Source organism: Pituophis catenifer, unplaced genomic scaffold (genome assembly GCF_029215685.1).
Source record: "Pituophis catenifer annectens isolate HBS135680 unplaced genomic scaffold, rPitCat1.0.hap2 SCAF_6, whole genome shotgun sequence".
Classification (NCBI taxonomy): domain Eukaryota; kingdom Metazoa; phylum Chordata; class Lepidosauria; order Squamata; family Colubridae; genus Pituophis; species Pituophis catenifer.
The window spans coordinates 96267274-96282463 of record NW_027256886.1 but is presented as its reverse complement, the minus strand read 5'-3'; the positions used below and the strand labels follow the sequence as shown (position 1 = coordinate 96282463).

General features: G+C 42.0%; 2 protein-coding genes across 6 annotated transcripts in view; one reads left to right on the top strand and one right to left on the bottom strand.

Moving 5' to 3' along the window:
* Positions 1–7074, top strand: part of ANXA7 (annexin A7) — a 57958-nt gene extending 50884 nt beyond the window's left edge. For all 5 annotated transcript variants that reach the window (XM_070946235.1, XM_070946232.1, XM_070946234.1 and 2 more), the window contains 4 exons: positions 1927–2097; positions 2226–2301; positions 3365–3477; positions 5951–7074. In XM_070946235.1, coding sequence (XP_070802336.1) covers positions 1927–2097; positions 2226–2301; positions 3365–3477; positions 5951–6073 — 483 coding nt within the window. In that variant the 3' untranslated portion in view covers positions 6074–7074. The remainder of the gene's footprint in view (positions 1–1926; positions 2098–2225; positions 2302–3364; positions 3478–5950) is intronic.
* Positions 7075–11992: 4918 nt separating this feature from the next.
* USP54 (ubiquitin specific peptidase 54) overlaps positions 11993–15190 on the bottom strand; it is a 148254-nt gene continuing 145056 nt past the window's right edge. The window contains exon 22 of the mRNA XM_070945334.1: positions 11993–13214. Coding sequence (XP_070801435.1) covers positions 12664–13214 — 551 coding nt within the window. The 3' untranslated portion in view covers positions 11993–12663. The remainder of the gene's footprint in view (positions 13215–15190) is intronic.

The following is a 15190-nucleotide window of genomic DNA, read 5'->3' as shown; positions in this document are numbered from 1 at the left end:
ATCTTTAACTTCAGTCAACTGAATCAAATCCAGAATTGGAGAAGAATCCAACAAGGGCTCACTCAGAAAACCTCCTTCTGCACCTTGCACTATTTCTAATTCCTGCTTAGACTGTTCTTTCAATTGCCTCTCTTCACTCTCCTTAATCTCCAAAACTGTAGATGTACGTGGAGATGGTGTTCTTTCCTTAAGAATAGTACTGTAAAAGTGTTGTGCCTTCTCCACGGTATTCAACCGATATCCTTCTCCCTTATATCTAAAAATTATCCCAGCTGGTGCGTCCCACCGGAAGGGTATCTGTAAATTTTTCAATTCCTTAACAAGAAAACCAAATTCTTTTCTAGCTTTCAGCATTTTAGGAGGTAATTCTTTAAAAATTTCAAGTCGTGAACCCCCCACTTGTACAGAAGTGTGAAAAGATTTTTGCAGGATATCATTTCTAATTTCTCTATCAGTAAAGTATATGACCACATCTCTGGGCAGTTGTCTTTGTCTGGCCACCCAAGAGTTCACTCTGTAAATTTTATCTATTTTATGAAATACCAAATCAGGATTAGCTTGTAAAATCTTAGCCAAGGCTTCAGAGCAAACTTGTCTCAAATCCTGTCTCTCCTCCTCTCGAATTCCCCGAAGCCGTATGGCGAATTCCATCGCCCGGAATTGTATCATAACAATCTCATCTTCGATTCTCTGCATTTTATTGTCAACTTCATCAATTTTATAATCATTGTCTTTCATCTTAACATTAACTTCTGATTTAAATTCTTCAACTTTAAAATCAACTGTCCCAATAAATTCTGCCAGGCCAGACGCCACTTCTGAAATTTTTTTGGTCACCTTATTTTGATTCTGTTTCACCATGTCTTTAACTTCATTAATTTCCTGCATAAATTCCTGATGTGATTTTTGAAGTTTATCATCTATCTCCTGTTGAGATTTTTGAAATTTATCATCCAAAGTTTTAGAAATAAATTCTTTTAAATCTCCCACATCAAATTCTTTTTTCTGAGTTTGTAGCTGTTGAGCAGGGGGAAGTTGCGTTTCATGTTTGTGTGTGGGGGATCCCCCCCCTAATGCCTTCCCTTCCTGCTTCTTTGAAGCCATCCTGGCTCGTGATCTAGTTTTTCTAAAGAGGGAAGTTCCTTTTCCTTTCCCTCCTGCACAAAGACTTCTAAAAAAGTCCCCCAGATTTGATCAAATAAGGGTTAAAATAAAGCAAAGTCCAATATTGAAAAGGGAAAAATTTCCCAGTTGTTTCTCTTATAACAAGCAAGGCAACTTTGTAGCAACTTGTAAACTTTGTAACAAAGCAAAGTAACTTCACCAATCCACACTCGCTGGCTCGTTAACTCTGAAGCTAGGCGCCATGTTTTTTCAAAGCACTTTCACTCACTCGCATTTTCTCAGATTAAAAAGTCAACAAAGTGCTAATACTTGCGTTTCCAAATTTCGGGATTCAATAGTTTCGCTGTTTATTAAAGCTGGTTCTTTCGCTTTAAGTTTCCTGCAGCCGGCTTGTTCTGCAAAAGCAGAATCGTCCCACGTCGCCCGGAGTTTCAGCAGGTTGGGAGGGAGCCACGCCTGTTCTCTCCCCAGAAACTTCCCTGGGGGGTTACAGGGGCTCAACCTGTGCCCTGCGATCTCTCCTTCTTCAATCCTGTGGATTTAGAAGTTTTCGAGCCGCTTCTTCGTCTCGAAGCGGCTCTACAGGCGGCGGGGCTGGCGGAGCTTCAAAGAGCGCCGCCGTCGCCGAAGACAAGGAAACCGGAAGTCCATTTTTGATGAATTCTTATTAAAAGTAATTTAACAAAGAACATAGTGTGACTTATTTTTTTTTGAATTCAGTGTTTTTCATTGTTTATATTAAGTGATTAGTGAAGTGAAAGCTAGTGTGCAATGGTCATGATACATTGTTTTTCTTTGCAGGGTAATCGGGACGAGAATCAAACTGTAGATTATCAAAAAGCTCAGCAGGATGCTCAACGACTTTACCAAGCTGGGGAAGGGAAACTGGGAACTGATGAGTCTTGCTTCAACATGATCCTCGCATCTAGAAGCTTCCCCCAGCTGAAAGCCACTGTGGAAGCTTATTCACAGGTACAACAAAGTACAGGAAGATTGGGTGGGGCACCTCTAGTAAACTGTTGCCTGCAAAAGGAAAAAAATTGATTTTGCTGCACCATTCTTTATACAGTTTCTTTCGTTTTCCTGACATTTATTTGCAGATAGCTAACCGTGATTTATTAAGTAGCATTGGCCGGGAATTTTCAGGAAATGTAGAGCATGGCTTGAAGACTATTTGTAAGTTATTTTCCACATTTTTCTTTTTTAATTTTATTGCGAATTTAATTTTCAAGGATCCACAAAAATTAATAATTAGTTTTTGAAAGATGCCACTGATTAGAAGCAAGGTTTATAATATCTTTTTTCGCGGAATTAAAAGCAGAAAAAATTATGTAATGTAAGTGTGCTTAATTATCTTATTTAACAAATGTCTTGGAACTTAATTTTTGGTTAGCAGTGAATTCTCTTTGAAGATATTTTTCAATAAGTGTCCCAAAGGTGCTTTTTCAGGAGGCAACTGACCTTTCTTGTTTTTTCTTTGAAGACATTTCGCTTTTCATCCAAGAAGCTTCTTCTGCTCTGACAGGTGGTGGGGATTGGAAGGATTAATCTTCCAATCCCCAATTAACCTTGCAGACAGCTGGTTATTTGAGAAGGCTGTTTTCAATAAGTGGTTCCATTAAAAAAGGTCCTATGTCTGGGAGCTGGAATGGAGGCACTCCCACTTCTTCCAGTAATTCTCATTTGCCAGTATTTATCCTTATGATAAATAAAGCAATTCATGATCATCTGTTTTTGTTTTCATTTTCTGGAGAATTTGAGAATGCAAATAGAAAAATGGTTGGATCGAAAGGAAGAGCCATCTTGTAATCAAGGGCTTCTTAATGTCAGGGATTTAGTTCTAGTGCTACCTCTGACTTGCTTTTTTCCCTCTCTTCCATTCTAACAGATTCCCAATCTGACAGAAGCCCAATTATATAGAACACCAAGTTTAAAAATGAAATCACAAATCTCAACGAACTAAATCATATATTTCCACCTACAATGATCTCTGACTTACATTCATTTCCCTCCTTAAAAGGGGCTCAGTAATAATGCCAAACCCATATTTGGAAGTGGGGAAAAACAGTACAGATCTAAATGTTACAATGAAGAGAAACATTTGCACTTTATAGTTTTATGTCTAAAGTTTTATGTCTAAAGTTTGTATTTGAAAAAGTTCTGCCTTAATCCTGGAAAGCAGTCTTTTTTTAGTTCCCAATGCTAACTTGTACATATTCTTGGGTTTGCTTTCTTACAGTACAATGTGCTCTAAATCGCCCAGCCTTTTTTGCAGAAAGACTTTATCATGCCATGAAAGGAGCTGGCACAGATGATTCTACCCTGGTTAGAATTATTGTAACTCGTAGTGAGGTAAGAATGCTTATTTTCTGATAGTATATATAGCAATGCGTCTTGCAATGGATATGTACAACAGACCATGATAAATCACTTAAGAGGTTTTTACACCTTTAATATGATAATTCTGTTCAATTTAAAAACGAACTGACATCTTTTGGGAGGAAAAATAACAATAAAAAACTAGAATAATGTAAGAATTGTCCTTAACTCCATACAGGTGTTTCTGTTGTTAAGCAAGACAGTTGTTAAGTGAATTTTGCCCCATTTTATGACCTTTCTTGCTACAGTTGTTTACTGAATCACTGCAGTTGTTAAATTAGTAACATAGTTGTTAAGTGAATCTGGCTTCCCCATTGACTTTGTCAAAAAGAAAAAGAAAAAGGTGATGACCCATGGACATGGCAACAGTTGCCAAGCATCTGAATTTTGATCACATGACCATGGGGTTGCTGCAACAGTCATGTGTGAAAAACGGTCATAAGTCACTTTTTTCAGGGCCACTGTAACTTTGAACAGTCATTAAATGAACTGTTGTAAGTTGAGGACTAACTGTATTTTCCTATTATTATTTAGTCATGAGAAATTCTTTTATATATTTTCTATAAAGGAATTTCTTATGACAGCAAAATAGCCAGTTGAAAAATTATAGTGATGAGAGGAATAGAGCTTTAGAAAGTAGCTATTGCCTGTAGCAGCTTTTTAAATTAAAGTAATTTCATCAGGTAATGCTACTTGATCCAGAAGCTTTCTTCTGGACTCACGGAAAATATAAGTAAAGGAAAAGTGCCAGTCTCCTCACAATGAAGGAGGGTGATATAAACAGGCACATTTTTTTAAAATAAAAGTATTAATAAGCGTATAAATTAATTTGGTTTTAATATTTGGTTTTAAATTAACCAAATATAACAACAAAAACAAACTGAAAAAGAATACGCAAAATTATAAAAGAAAAAAAATCTGAAAAAGCATACAAAATGAAGCCATTATTCATTACAGTCATTGGTGCTTGATTTATATTAATTCTGCAAATTAATATAATATAATATATAGTGGAAAGCATGGTTTGGCATTTCTAATGCTGAACAATGCTTTTGATTGTGTATTCATTTTCTCTGTCCATAAGTCAGCTCCCATGTGACTGAGATAAATCTTAAGGTTGAGTTAACGTATGTACAGATAGTCCTCAAGTTACAAATATAATGGAGCCTGCCCATTCCATTCGTAACCCGAAGATTCGTAGGAGTGACTCTCGTACCTTGAAAGCGATCAGTCCCTCCTTTCACCCATGCATTTGCTAATCGAATGCACAGCTTGTTAAATGCACGTGATGTATCTCAGGATGGGGAAGGCAATGGTGATGGAACAGGCAACCTGCTTAAGACCACCCAAGGCCTCCCCTGACCCACAGATACCTCATTCTCCCATTGGCACCTCATAATTGCTCCCCCCACCATCCTGCCGCGCTGGGTCACTTTCACAGATGAAGATCTGTCTCCTTTACAGCCTGTTTCTTTGCTTGCTCCCTCCTTTTTTGTCACCAAAGCCTTCCTCAAGCAGTTCGGCAGCAAGAAAGGAGGCCTGGAGGGCCGCGCATGCACTTCCAGGCCTCCTTTCTCGCCACCAAACCGCTTGAGGATGGCTTTGGTGAAGAAGAAGGAGGCCCACAGTGCCATGGAGGCCATTCCGGGCCTCCTTTCTCAAGGCCAAACCGCTTGAGGACAGCTTCGGCAATGAAACAGAGGCCCAGAGGGCCATGTGTGCCTTTTCCGGGCCTTTCTCACCAACAATGGTTGGCGAGGAAGGCTTCAGCAATGAAAAAGGTGCGGAGGGCTGCAGGGCCTCCTTTCTCGCCGCTGAAGTGCTTGTGGATTGCGTCCCTGTAGGCTTTCGCAGCCCTTTGCAAAAAGCCTTTGCCCCTCCCAAGCTTTGCTGGTGCTGACAAAGGGTTTTTGCAAAGGGCTGCCAAAGCCTACAGGCGCAATCTCCCTGCAGGCTTTAGCAAGGAAACGGCAAATGGAGGAAGGCCTGAAGGACCAAAACCTTCCCTCCATTTGCAAACATCCTGGCCTCAATTCGCAGAGAATAGAGGCCTAAAGTGCCTCTTGGAAGCTCCACTCATCCTGCAATGGGTCGGGGGAGGCCTGCGGAGCCCCAACAGAGCATCGGAGGGGCAGATTCATCCCTCAGAAGCTCCATTTCGGCCAGCAACCTGTCAGGCGAGGTCTCTGCAGGCCCGAATGGAACACAGGAAGGGCAAATCAGCCTTTCGGAAGCTCCATTTTGGCTGGCAATGTTCAGGACGAATGTTGCAGAGCCTCTGAGGTTGTACATAAGGGCGAACAACTGCCGTGGTGCTGCAAGATTTGTAGTTTCGGGACTTGTTCGCAAAGTTAACCTGGGGATTAACTGTAGTGTCCTTTCAACCTGAAGCTATGGCTTTAAATTTCTTTCATGTTATATTTTTATTCTATTTCTCTTGGGACAGATTGATCTTGTACAGATTAAACAGCTCTTCACACAGATGTACCACAAGACTTTGGCCATCATGATTTCAAGTGACACAAGCGGGGATTTCAGACGGTTGCTCTTGGCCATCGTGGGTCAATAGGAAGCACTCTCAGAAAGTAAAACGAGCTGCAAACGGCTGTTTATCACTACCAGCTATCAAGACCGTATAAAAATATAAATTATCTTAGACAATTAAGTATGCATTGGTTGATATTTTTCACATATAATTGCCTTAATTTAGTGCATCATGTACTTTACAATAAACCTGCTGCCTGAAATGTGTCTGTTCTGTCATTGTCACAAAGGCTGTTACTTGTTTCATATTCCTGTATGCATTGCATAATGTTGTTTACTCTGAGAAAGGAGATGATAGAGCTACACTCAGACAATGTAAGCATGTCCAGTTTTTGAAATTGTCATAAAATTTGAAATTATGAAATTGTGCATCTTTATTATGTCTTATAAAAATCAAAACAGAGTATTTCCCATGAAAAGCAGTTTGCTTTTATCATTTTCCAAAATCCTATTGTAATAGTTTCAATATTCCAATTTTATTTAGACCCTTAGTCAATTTATAGCTTTCTAAGATTAAATATTGTTTAGTTTTTTGCTGTTTATTTCAGATTCTTTAAATTCAAAGCTTATGATTAAAATTTTCTTTCATTTTGGATTGAAGGCAGATTGCTCCGACATTTTCCAATTTTTCTTTCCAAAAGTCTGTAATAGCTTAGAAATAATTAATCAGTTTATTCCTGAAAGTGATGTTTGCTAACTTAGTATCTGTCAAGATTGAACCACTTTGCTTCTTTCAAACCTTAATGCTTTTCAATTGCCAATGAACTGGTGGGGATGGAAGGTGGAAATGAAATGTAGAGAATGAATGCAGAGATCGTGAGAGCATGGAAGCCATCAAGGAAAGAGATGGACTGTTTCCATTACAAAAGAACATCTCATAATTGGACAATGATCACCCAGGGGTGGGGAGAAGGGGAAATTATCGTTTAACTGGACAAGCATTTGCGCGGGAAAACCAGAGCTGGTTTTGTTTTTTTCAGTACCAATATGGTGTATCCAATAAAATTTTACTTTTGGGAATTCAAATCTCCTGACAGTGTGTCCTTCTTTGTTCACTAGTTGGACAGTTGACAGTCTCTGCTGTGGTTGGGAGCAAGATGGCTAAACACATTGTCTCCTTGTGTTTAAACTTTCAGTCTCCTTGCAGGAACATATGGATATGGTCCTGTTAAGGGCCTCAGTCTGCCCTTCCTAGATCCAGGCCATTTAGATTCATTTCCTATACAGACCTTCTTCCAAAGTTGATTGCTCTCCAGCTTTCAGGGGAGTTGGCACAGTAGATACGGTGAACTGAAGATGGCTTTGCGAAACCATAAACTAGTGACAATTAAATTAGTATTTAGAATTTAGTATTTAAATACTTAGTAAATAAGTATTTACAACATATTCCCAAGTGGATTTTTAGCTTTGATTGATGAGGTAGAAAACTGCACTTTAGCTTACAGTTTCTGATAATTGCCAAGTGTTTTAAAGAAAAGTACAGCACTCTTTCAATATTTAAGCACATTATTAAAAGATTCATATTTTATAAAGTGAATGAAAGGGAGAGTTTGAAAAAGGATTTGTATAATGCATTCTGGAAGTTAGATAATTGCTTATGCTATGTGGAAAAAGAATGAATAAAACTGGACTATAAACATTTGGAAGGAAATGTGTCAAAGAAGCTTTGTTAAAATTACATGTTTATAGGGTTGCTAAAATTGAGCTCAATTCATTTGGTACTGGAATGTTTTGGCTACCACTAAATTAGATTAACCTCAGACTGCAATAAGAACTTGCTTTTTTATTTTTACTTATTCATTCTACATTAATACTATTAATTAATACTATATTATTAATTATATTAATAATATTAATTATTAATACTATTAATAATACTATATTATTATAGCCCAATCTTCCTTTATAGATTGTACATGTTTACCTTTTCAGCAAAGAATCTCTTTGACTCTTTTCGTCTCAGTCAAAACCTCTAATGGCCAGTAGGTGAAGCGCATGGATGATTTTTTGTCCAGCATGGGGAGGGGCAACACTGTGTTTCCTTGAATTAGATGAGCTATGGTCTTGTGCATGTCTCTAGTTGTATAGTGTTGGGCAGTCCTAATGCTGCAGGAGGGGAAGGAGGTTGCAGGTGGATTGGGCCAACTTGCCACAACCAACTCGCTGTGGCTAACTTGCCATGGCCAACTTGCCATAGGACAACTTGCTGTGAGATAATTTAACAATTTTATTTAAAATAAAAAAATATTATAATTTTTGCCATTCACATTTCATTCTGTCTCTCCTTTTGCATCCTTTAATTATTCTATTCCATCATTTCCTTATTAGTGTAACTCTTATCCTGCAGCAAGCTGTTCTGCAATAGCAAATTGTCATAGACCCGTCGCAGTGGTGCTCATCTCCTGTGCAGCTGATCTTCCACAGCACTGAAGTGGCATCTGGCTTTTTGAGCTAGCTTTACTCTGAGCTTCTCATGGGATATTTTATCAAACTGAAATTAAATTTTAAAGCATTCCCCAAATTGACTAATAAAGATAGCAAATACGATAAGGCTAGCCTGACAAGATCTATGCAGACTTTGGGTAATTATATTTCCAAGATGCTTACGAATCTCTTTAGGAGCTTTTCTAGATGATTGTTATCAGCCTCAATTGGAGTAGTCTGTAATTTCCTGGATAATCCCCCTGCCCGCGTGGTGCGGCCCATTCCAATACTGCCCGAACCTTTTCAGGATCCATCTCATGCGATATCCAAGATAGTTGATCTTGTCTTGGTGGAATTCACATTTAGAAAGTTTGGCATATAGTTCAGCAGCCCTGAGTTTTTTCAGGACAGTTTGCACCAATTTGACATGGTCGGCCATGTTCTCAGAGTAGATAAGATTGTCATCCAAGTAGACTAGCACCCCCTTATACAGGTGCTCATGCAATACTTCGTTGATCAACTGCATGAATACAGCAGGAGCTCCCTGTAACCCAAAAGGGAGTATTCTGAACTGGAAATATCCCAGTGGGCAATTAAATGCTGTTTTCCATTCATCCCCCTCTTTAATTCTCACTCGGTAGTACGCTTCTCTTAAATCAAGTTTGGTGAAGACCTTTCCCTTCCCTAAATGGGCTAACATGTCCTTCATGAGTGGGAGGGGGTAAACATTTTCCACGCAAATAGCGTTTATATTTCTATAGTCGACCACCAAACGGAAGGAGCCATCTTTCTTTTCGCGGAACATTACTGGCGCCGCCACCTTGGGTTTGGCTCGTTCGATGAATTCCCGTTCTAGGTTTTTGTCAATAAAGTTTCGCAATTCCCCTAATTCTCGAGGGGTCATGGGGTAGATTTTTGGTTTGGGAAGCTTCACCCCGGGGAGTATTTCAATGGTGCAGTCGGTAGCCCGGTGGGGAGGCAGCGCGTCTGAGGCCCTTTCGCTAAAAACTTCCCTGAGGTCCCAATATTCTTTTGGAATCTTCTCCTGCCCTTCAATGTAGTCTATCGCTACTTCCGCCCTTTCTGGTTGTATATCGTCCTTCAAGGGTAAATTTTCCTTCTCTGGGTTTGGTTTTGCCGTGCGGATGCGCAAGACCCCCGTCTTCCAATTTACCCGTGGGTTCCATTTTCGAAGCCAGGGCAGTCCAAGTATAAGGGATCTTTCCATGCCAGGGGCCACCACAAATCTGAGATTCTCTACATGGTCACCCAACTGCAATTCCATGGGTTCGGTCATAAAACTAGCTGGGCCCCCTCCTGCAATCGATCCGTCTAACTGACAGAACACAATGGGTCTTTTAAGCGTTTTTAGTCTTAGTCCCATTTCCTCCACCACTTGGGGGCTAATTATGCATCTGGTGCACCCCGAGTCCAACAGGGCTAACATTTGGGCATGGGTCCCTGTGGATGGCACCCTTACTTCTACGGGGATTAGTAGGGGTTCTTCCGTGTGACTCACCCGATTGTCGGTGTCAGAGTTGGAGTCCGTCTCGCTGTCATCATCGGTCGGAGTTCCCAACTCACCCTGGTTTCGGGGAACGAACTCAACGACTTCTCCTTTCAGGGTGGTGCCGCAGGTCTTGGTGGGTATTTTGTTGCCTTTCTTGGGCCCGGGGCCGGCAACTTTTGGCACTGGTTTGGAGAAGCATTCGGCAGCTCGGTGTCCCTCCTTCCCACATTTGAAACAGGTGAAGGGCTTTGATTTGGGTTTGAATTCTGCTCTCCCCCCCCATCATCTTGGGTGCTCCCTTACGGTGGAAGGATGATGACTGATCCCCCGTATGCCCTCCTCGGAGTTTGCTTCGGGTCAATTCGATCTCCACATCCTCAGCTACTATGTACCATCTCTGCAAGTCTTCGGGGTCTCGATATATCTCTTCATTCAGCCCATCTTTGAAGCTCTCCAATAGAGCCATTTCTGATCATGCTGTCATATAGGGTGCCAGCTCGCGAAACTCTTGGATGTACTCTGCCACAGGTCTCCGGCCCTGCTGGATTCCCTTCATCCTGAGTCTCGCCTTATGTTCAGCTAAGTGGTCTTCAAACCGCCTTCTAAGGGCCCGCATGAACTGGTTGTAATTTGTCAGTAAGGGGGAGTTGTTATTCTGGAGAACCACCATCCATTCAGCTGCTAATCCCTCTAAGGAGTTTGTGACACATCTCACTCGGGCGGCATCTGATACGTAGTCTTCCCCCCAGTCCTGCATGTGGTTCTACACTTGGGTCAGGAAAAAACCCAAGGTTTTCGGATTTCCATCATATTTCCCAGGCAGGGGGGGAATTTTTGGCTTTTTACGTCTGCGGGGGGGGGGGGGGGCTGCAAGGCTGGGGGTCCCGGGCCGGCTGCATCCCTCCCTTGAGCTGCAGAAGCCTGGGATGTTCTTTCCTCAGCTTCTTCCTCTCCCTCACAGGCTATCTCTTCTGGCTCCCCCCTGGGGTCTTCTCCTCCCTTCTCCACAGGAAACCCAAAAGACTCACTGCTCTCCCGGCTTCTCCTGCTCTCTTCCACATCACAGATAAGCTGCAAGGCTTGTGCCATCATGAGACCATAATATTCATTCCTGCTCATCTACGAGGAGATAAATAATAGTTTATCATCTCTGTTGGAAGACCAACTTAGTTAGGACTGTAAGCCCCCCCCTCCCCCAAATTCCTCATGGCCTTATGGACTGCTTCATTTTCTAAAGGTTAGAAATACATAAAGTGGGGGTGGGGGTGGGCCAATTGGTTAGCATGAAAAGGTAGCAACTTTTGGCTAAGGTGACAGGACTTGACTCTCTGATTCTTTTGGAGCAACTTGCAATCCAAGTGACAAGAATCCATATTTCTACTGAGCTTACTGTATTGTAATAAAGCTCAGTAAGCTTTGAGACTTTCAAGAAGACTGGTCAGAAATGGTGTAGTGTCTCCTGCTTGAGCGGGGGGGTGGGGGGGTTGGAGTCCCTTCCAACTCTGTTAATCTGTTAATATACACATCTACTCTACTTTCTTAAAACATCCTATCAAAAGTTTTTTCATTTGCCATCTACAAAATATCCCTTCTGAATTTCTGCAGTAAGGAAAATTTCCTATATCAATCCAAGAACATGGACATAGTTGCCCTTAGTTGACTAAATAATTGTAACTAAATCTCCTGATTTACAAAGATATGAACCTTAAAACAAAAAGAATGAAAATCAGGATGAGGACACTAACTTCTTAACAGGGCCTTTAAATGTGGTGTATTTTGTCTGCAACATTTACAACAGTTCTATTGTAAATCATAATCTTATAAAACACAAATTGTCTTACTTTAGCTAGATTCACAAAATAAGTTATTATAAAAGTCAACCCATAAAATATTTAATATCACGAAGAGAAAAAATGAACAGTGAAAGAATTATTCCAATTTGGAAAACACCTTTCTGAAAATAGGAAAGCAATTAATAATCATTCAATAAACATAACTATTTCATTTATTTCTTTGAAAAAAATTACAAAGGCAAGTATGTCAGAGCCTAAAATAGTTACAGTGATTCTGTGTTTATTAAACATGCTACTTCAAATCCTAGTAGTCTACTTTGAAAAAAATGGGAAATGGGCTGGTGCCATATCTTCTTACCACTCTCTCCCTAGCCCCCATCGGAGTTATCTGTGCCTATGAACATGACCAATTCTGTAGAAAGGTCTGAAATCTTCCCCCCAGCATATAATGGAGCAGAAGAACATAACACTGAATTGACAGAGAGGCTTCTTAGTGCTACTTAACATGATACATAAATTCACCAAATACAGCCTATAGAAAACATCAGAGGATTTAATTTTAGTCCAAATGCATATCTTGCCCTCTCTTCTACTGCAAATGAGCCTTAAACCATTTCTTCTAGCAAAAGGTTAGGAATGGAATTGCTGACAAGGTTCTTATAAAACAGCAGTACATACAAAGAAATAAAGTGCAGTTAGTTTTCGGAAATGATATAACTATTTCAAAGACAAAACTGGCAGCAACTGGTTGAAAAAAAATCTTGCTATCTTATTATCAATTGCATTTCAGTTTAGACAAGAGCCTCTTTCAAAAGAAACAGCCCAACAGAGGGTCCCATCTTTCTGTCATGGCTGTGCATGGAGGTAACTGCTGCACAAGCCAGGGTTTTACAGGGCATTTCCAGAGTGGATGAAGAAGCTTCTTGTGGCAGGCTGTGGAGCAAAGGTGTGCTGTCGCCAGTCTTCATCTGGGGGCATATCGACACGCTTTGGGCCTCGGACCTTGGCTTGCTGGGAAATCAGAAAGCCACTCTGACAGCCTTTGTGTCTGGCAGTCCCATGTGAGACTGTCCCACAATCCCTGCCAGGAGACTGCCTCCAGCCAAGAGCACCAGCCTTTTCCTGTCCCTGAGGCCATTGGGGCAGAGGCTCTTGTGAGTCCTCGCTCATCTGGGTGGGAGATTCCCCATGCGCTGCTTCGCTATCTGATGCTGCTGCTAGCTCTTGGCCAGCGTGACTTCTCTGTAGCCAGTGGTTGGAAGCATTTGATGTTCCACTGTCTAAAAATATATTAAAAGATGTCTGCCCTTGAGAGGATCGGTCCTGCTTGAAAATGGTGTTCCCATAATTCAGTGGCACACATGATTTATCTTCTATGTGGAAAGCTGCATTCCTGTCTGGCACAGTTAGACATGGATATTGGATATTCTTTCGATTTCCTGAAAAATGAACAAATTGAAAAATATTATTTTACCTATCCTAAATTGAAGAGCAACAAAAATACATATCAGGAAAGGAGTTTGAGTCTTTGCATATTTAATACCAACCCTACAAAAAGGAATTAATTCTAGACTACTCATAACAGAAGAACTACAGCTAACCAAATCATTTGCTTTGAGAAACTTTTCATAATGAAAGCCTGGAATAGCTCAGCAGGAAATAAGGGACATTGCATACTTCATTCTTGAATTTAATTAGTAGCTTCTACAGTCTGTGCCTGAGCACTGTACTGAGTGCTGAGTATTGAGCTATTTTCTCGAGGATCTAGGACAGGGGTCTGCAACCTTAAACACTCAAAGAGCCATTTGGATCCGTTTCCCACAGAAAACATTGGGAGCCACAAAACCTGGGTGGGTGTGGCCAACTCAACATCACTCACTCACTCCCACTCTCTCGCTCTGTCTACGTATCTCTGTCTCTGTGTCCCTTGTCTCTCTCTCTCTCTCCCTCCCTCCCCCCTTTCCCTCCCTCTTTCTCTCTCTGCCTATCTCTCTTTCTCTCTTGCCCCCCCTCTTTCTGTCTCTCCCTCTCCTCTCCCCCCCCCACACTTTCTCTTTCTCTCTCCCCCCTGGGGGGGGGGGCGGAAGGAATTCCTGAACTAGTGCTGGGTGGTGGGAATCTGATGTCCAGAGGCTGACAAGTCCAGGAGCAGCTCGCCGACAATCAGCTGGTTGTCTGAGAGCCTAAGACCAGCTGGCCAGCGGTGAGGCGGGTCATCACAACACCGGCGGCTCTGCAGGAAAAGCAACTGACATCCTGGAGGCGAAAGCGAGTCACTGCAGCCGCTCTGCACCGTAATGGTCTTCAGAAGGAAGGGACCCTATCTCCCTCATTGTGAAGCACGCTAAATTTCACTGTGCTGCGCAAGGTGCTGCGAGAGCAGCAGGCAGGCCATGAAGGTAGCAACAGCAAATGCACTGAGATGAAGGCGGAATGCTGTTTTGGCAAGTGCAGGGGCACTTCACTCCCGTACTAAATCTCTGGCCATGACCATCGCTGCAACAAGGCGACAGCTCTTTCATCCCTCTGCTGCGACAGGGGATGAAAGAGCCGCATATGGCTCTGGAGCCGTGGGTTGCCGACACCCAATCTAGGACTTTTAGTCTCCCACCCTTGGCTGCACTTCCTTCGCCTTTCGCCTCAACTCATTTACAGCCAGCTTTCCTCCTCTGCTGGCCCTCCCCTGGCCATTCCCCCGGCCAATGGGCCTCTGGCCCCACGCCCTGGCCCATTTGTCGAGAACCCTTTGACCCGAGCCTTTGGTCGCATGGGACAAATAGACACCAGATATTCGGTGCCAGTGTGCAATGGGCGATAGGCAATGGTGGGATTCAAATTTTTTAACAACCGGTTCTCTGACCTAATGACTGGCTGGCTGGGTGGTCATGTGACTGGGTGGGTGTGACCAACTCAACGTCACTCATGTCAAAGGGTGCCTCGCCCAGCCCCTCTCCTTCCAGCCACTCCTTGTCACACCCGGCCTCAAAGTATCTATAGTTCTGTAAAAATGTTGTTCACCTTTTTTCGACTTTATTATCTGCATCACATACTATAGATGTACTTTCATGGACCACTGAAAGGAGGAAATGGCTCACATGCTTTGCCCAAGAATGTCAGGTAGGCAGTGTTAAGTGTCTAAGTGTTATTCTGCCATCTTTCCCAGGCTCAGACTGGGATTTTGGCATCCTCAGTTTTCCTGCCTGAGCAGGGGGTTGGACTAGAAAAGCTCCAAAGTCCCTTTCAACTCTGTTAGTTTAGCTTCAACTCTGAGCTAAATAGCTAAGACTCTTGTTGGGATCCTATCTCTTTTGCTCCCTCTGGACTAATGAGCTAAAGAGCTGCCTCTAGACATTCCTTTTAAGGAGAGTTTTAGAAACCTGCAGTTGAAAGTTTTTCGTGTCTCCTTACCCTGAAG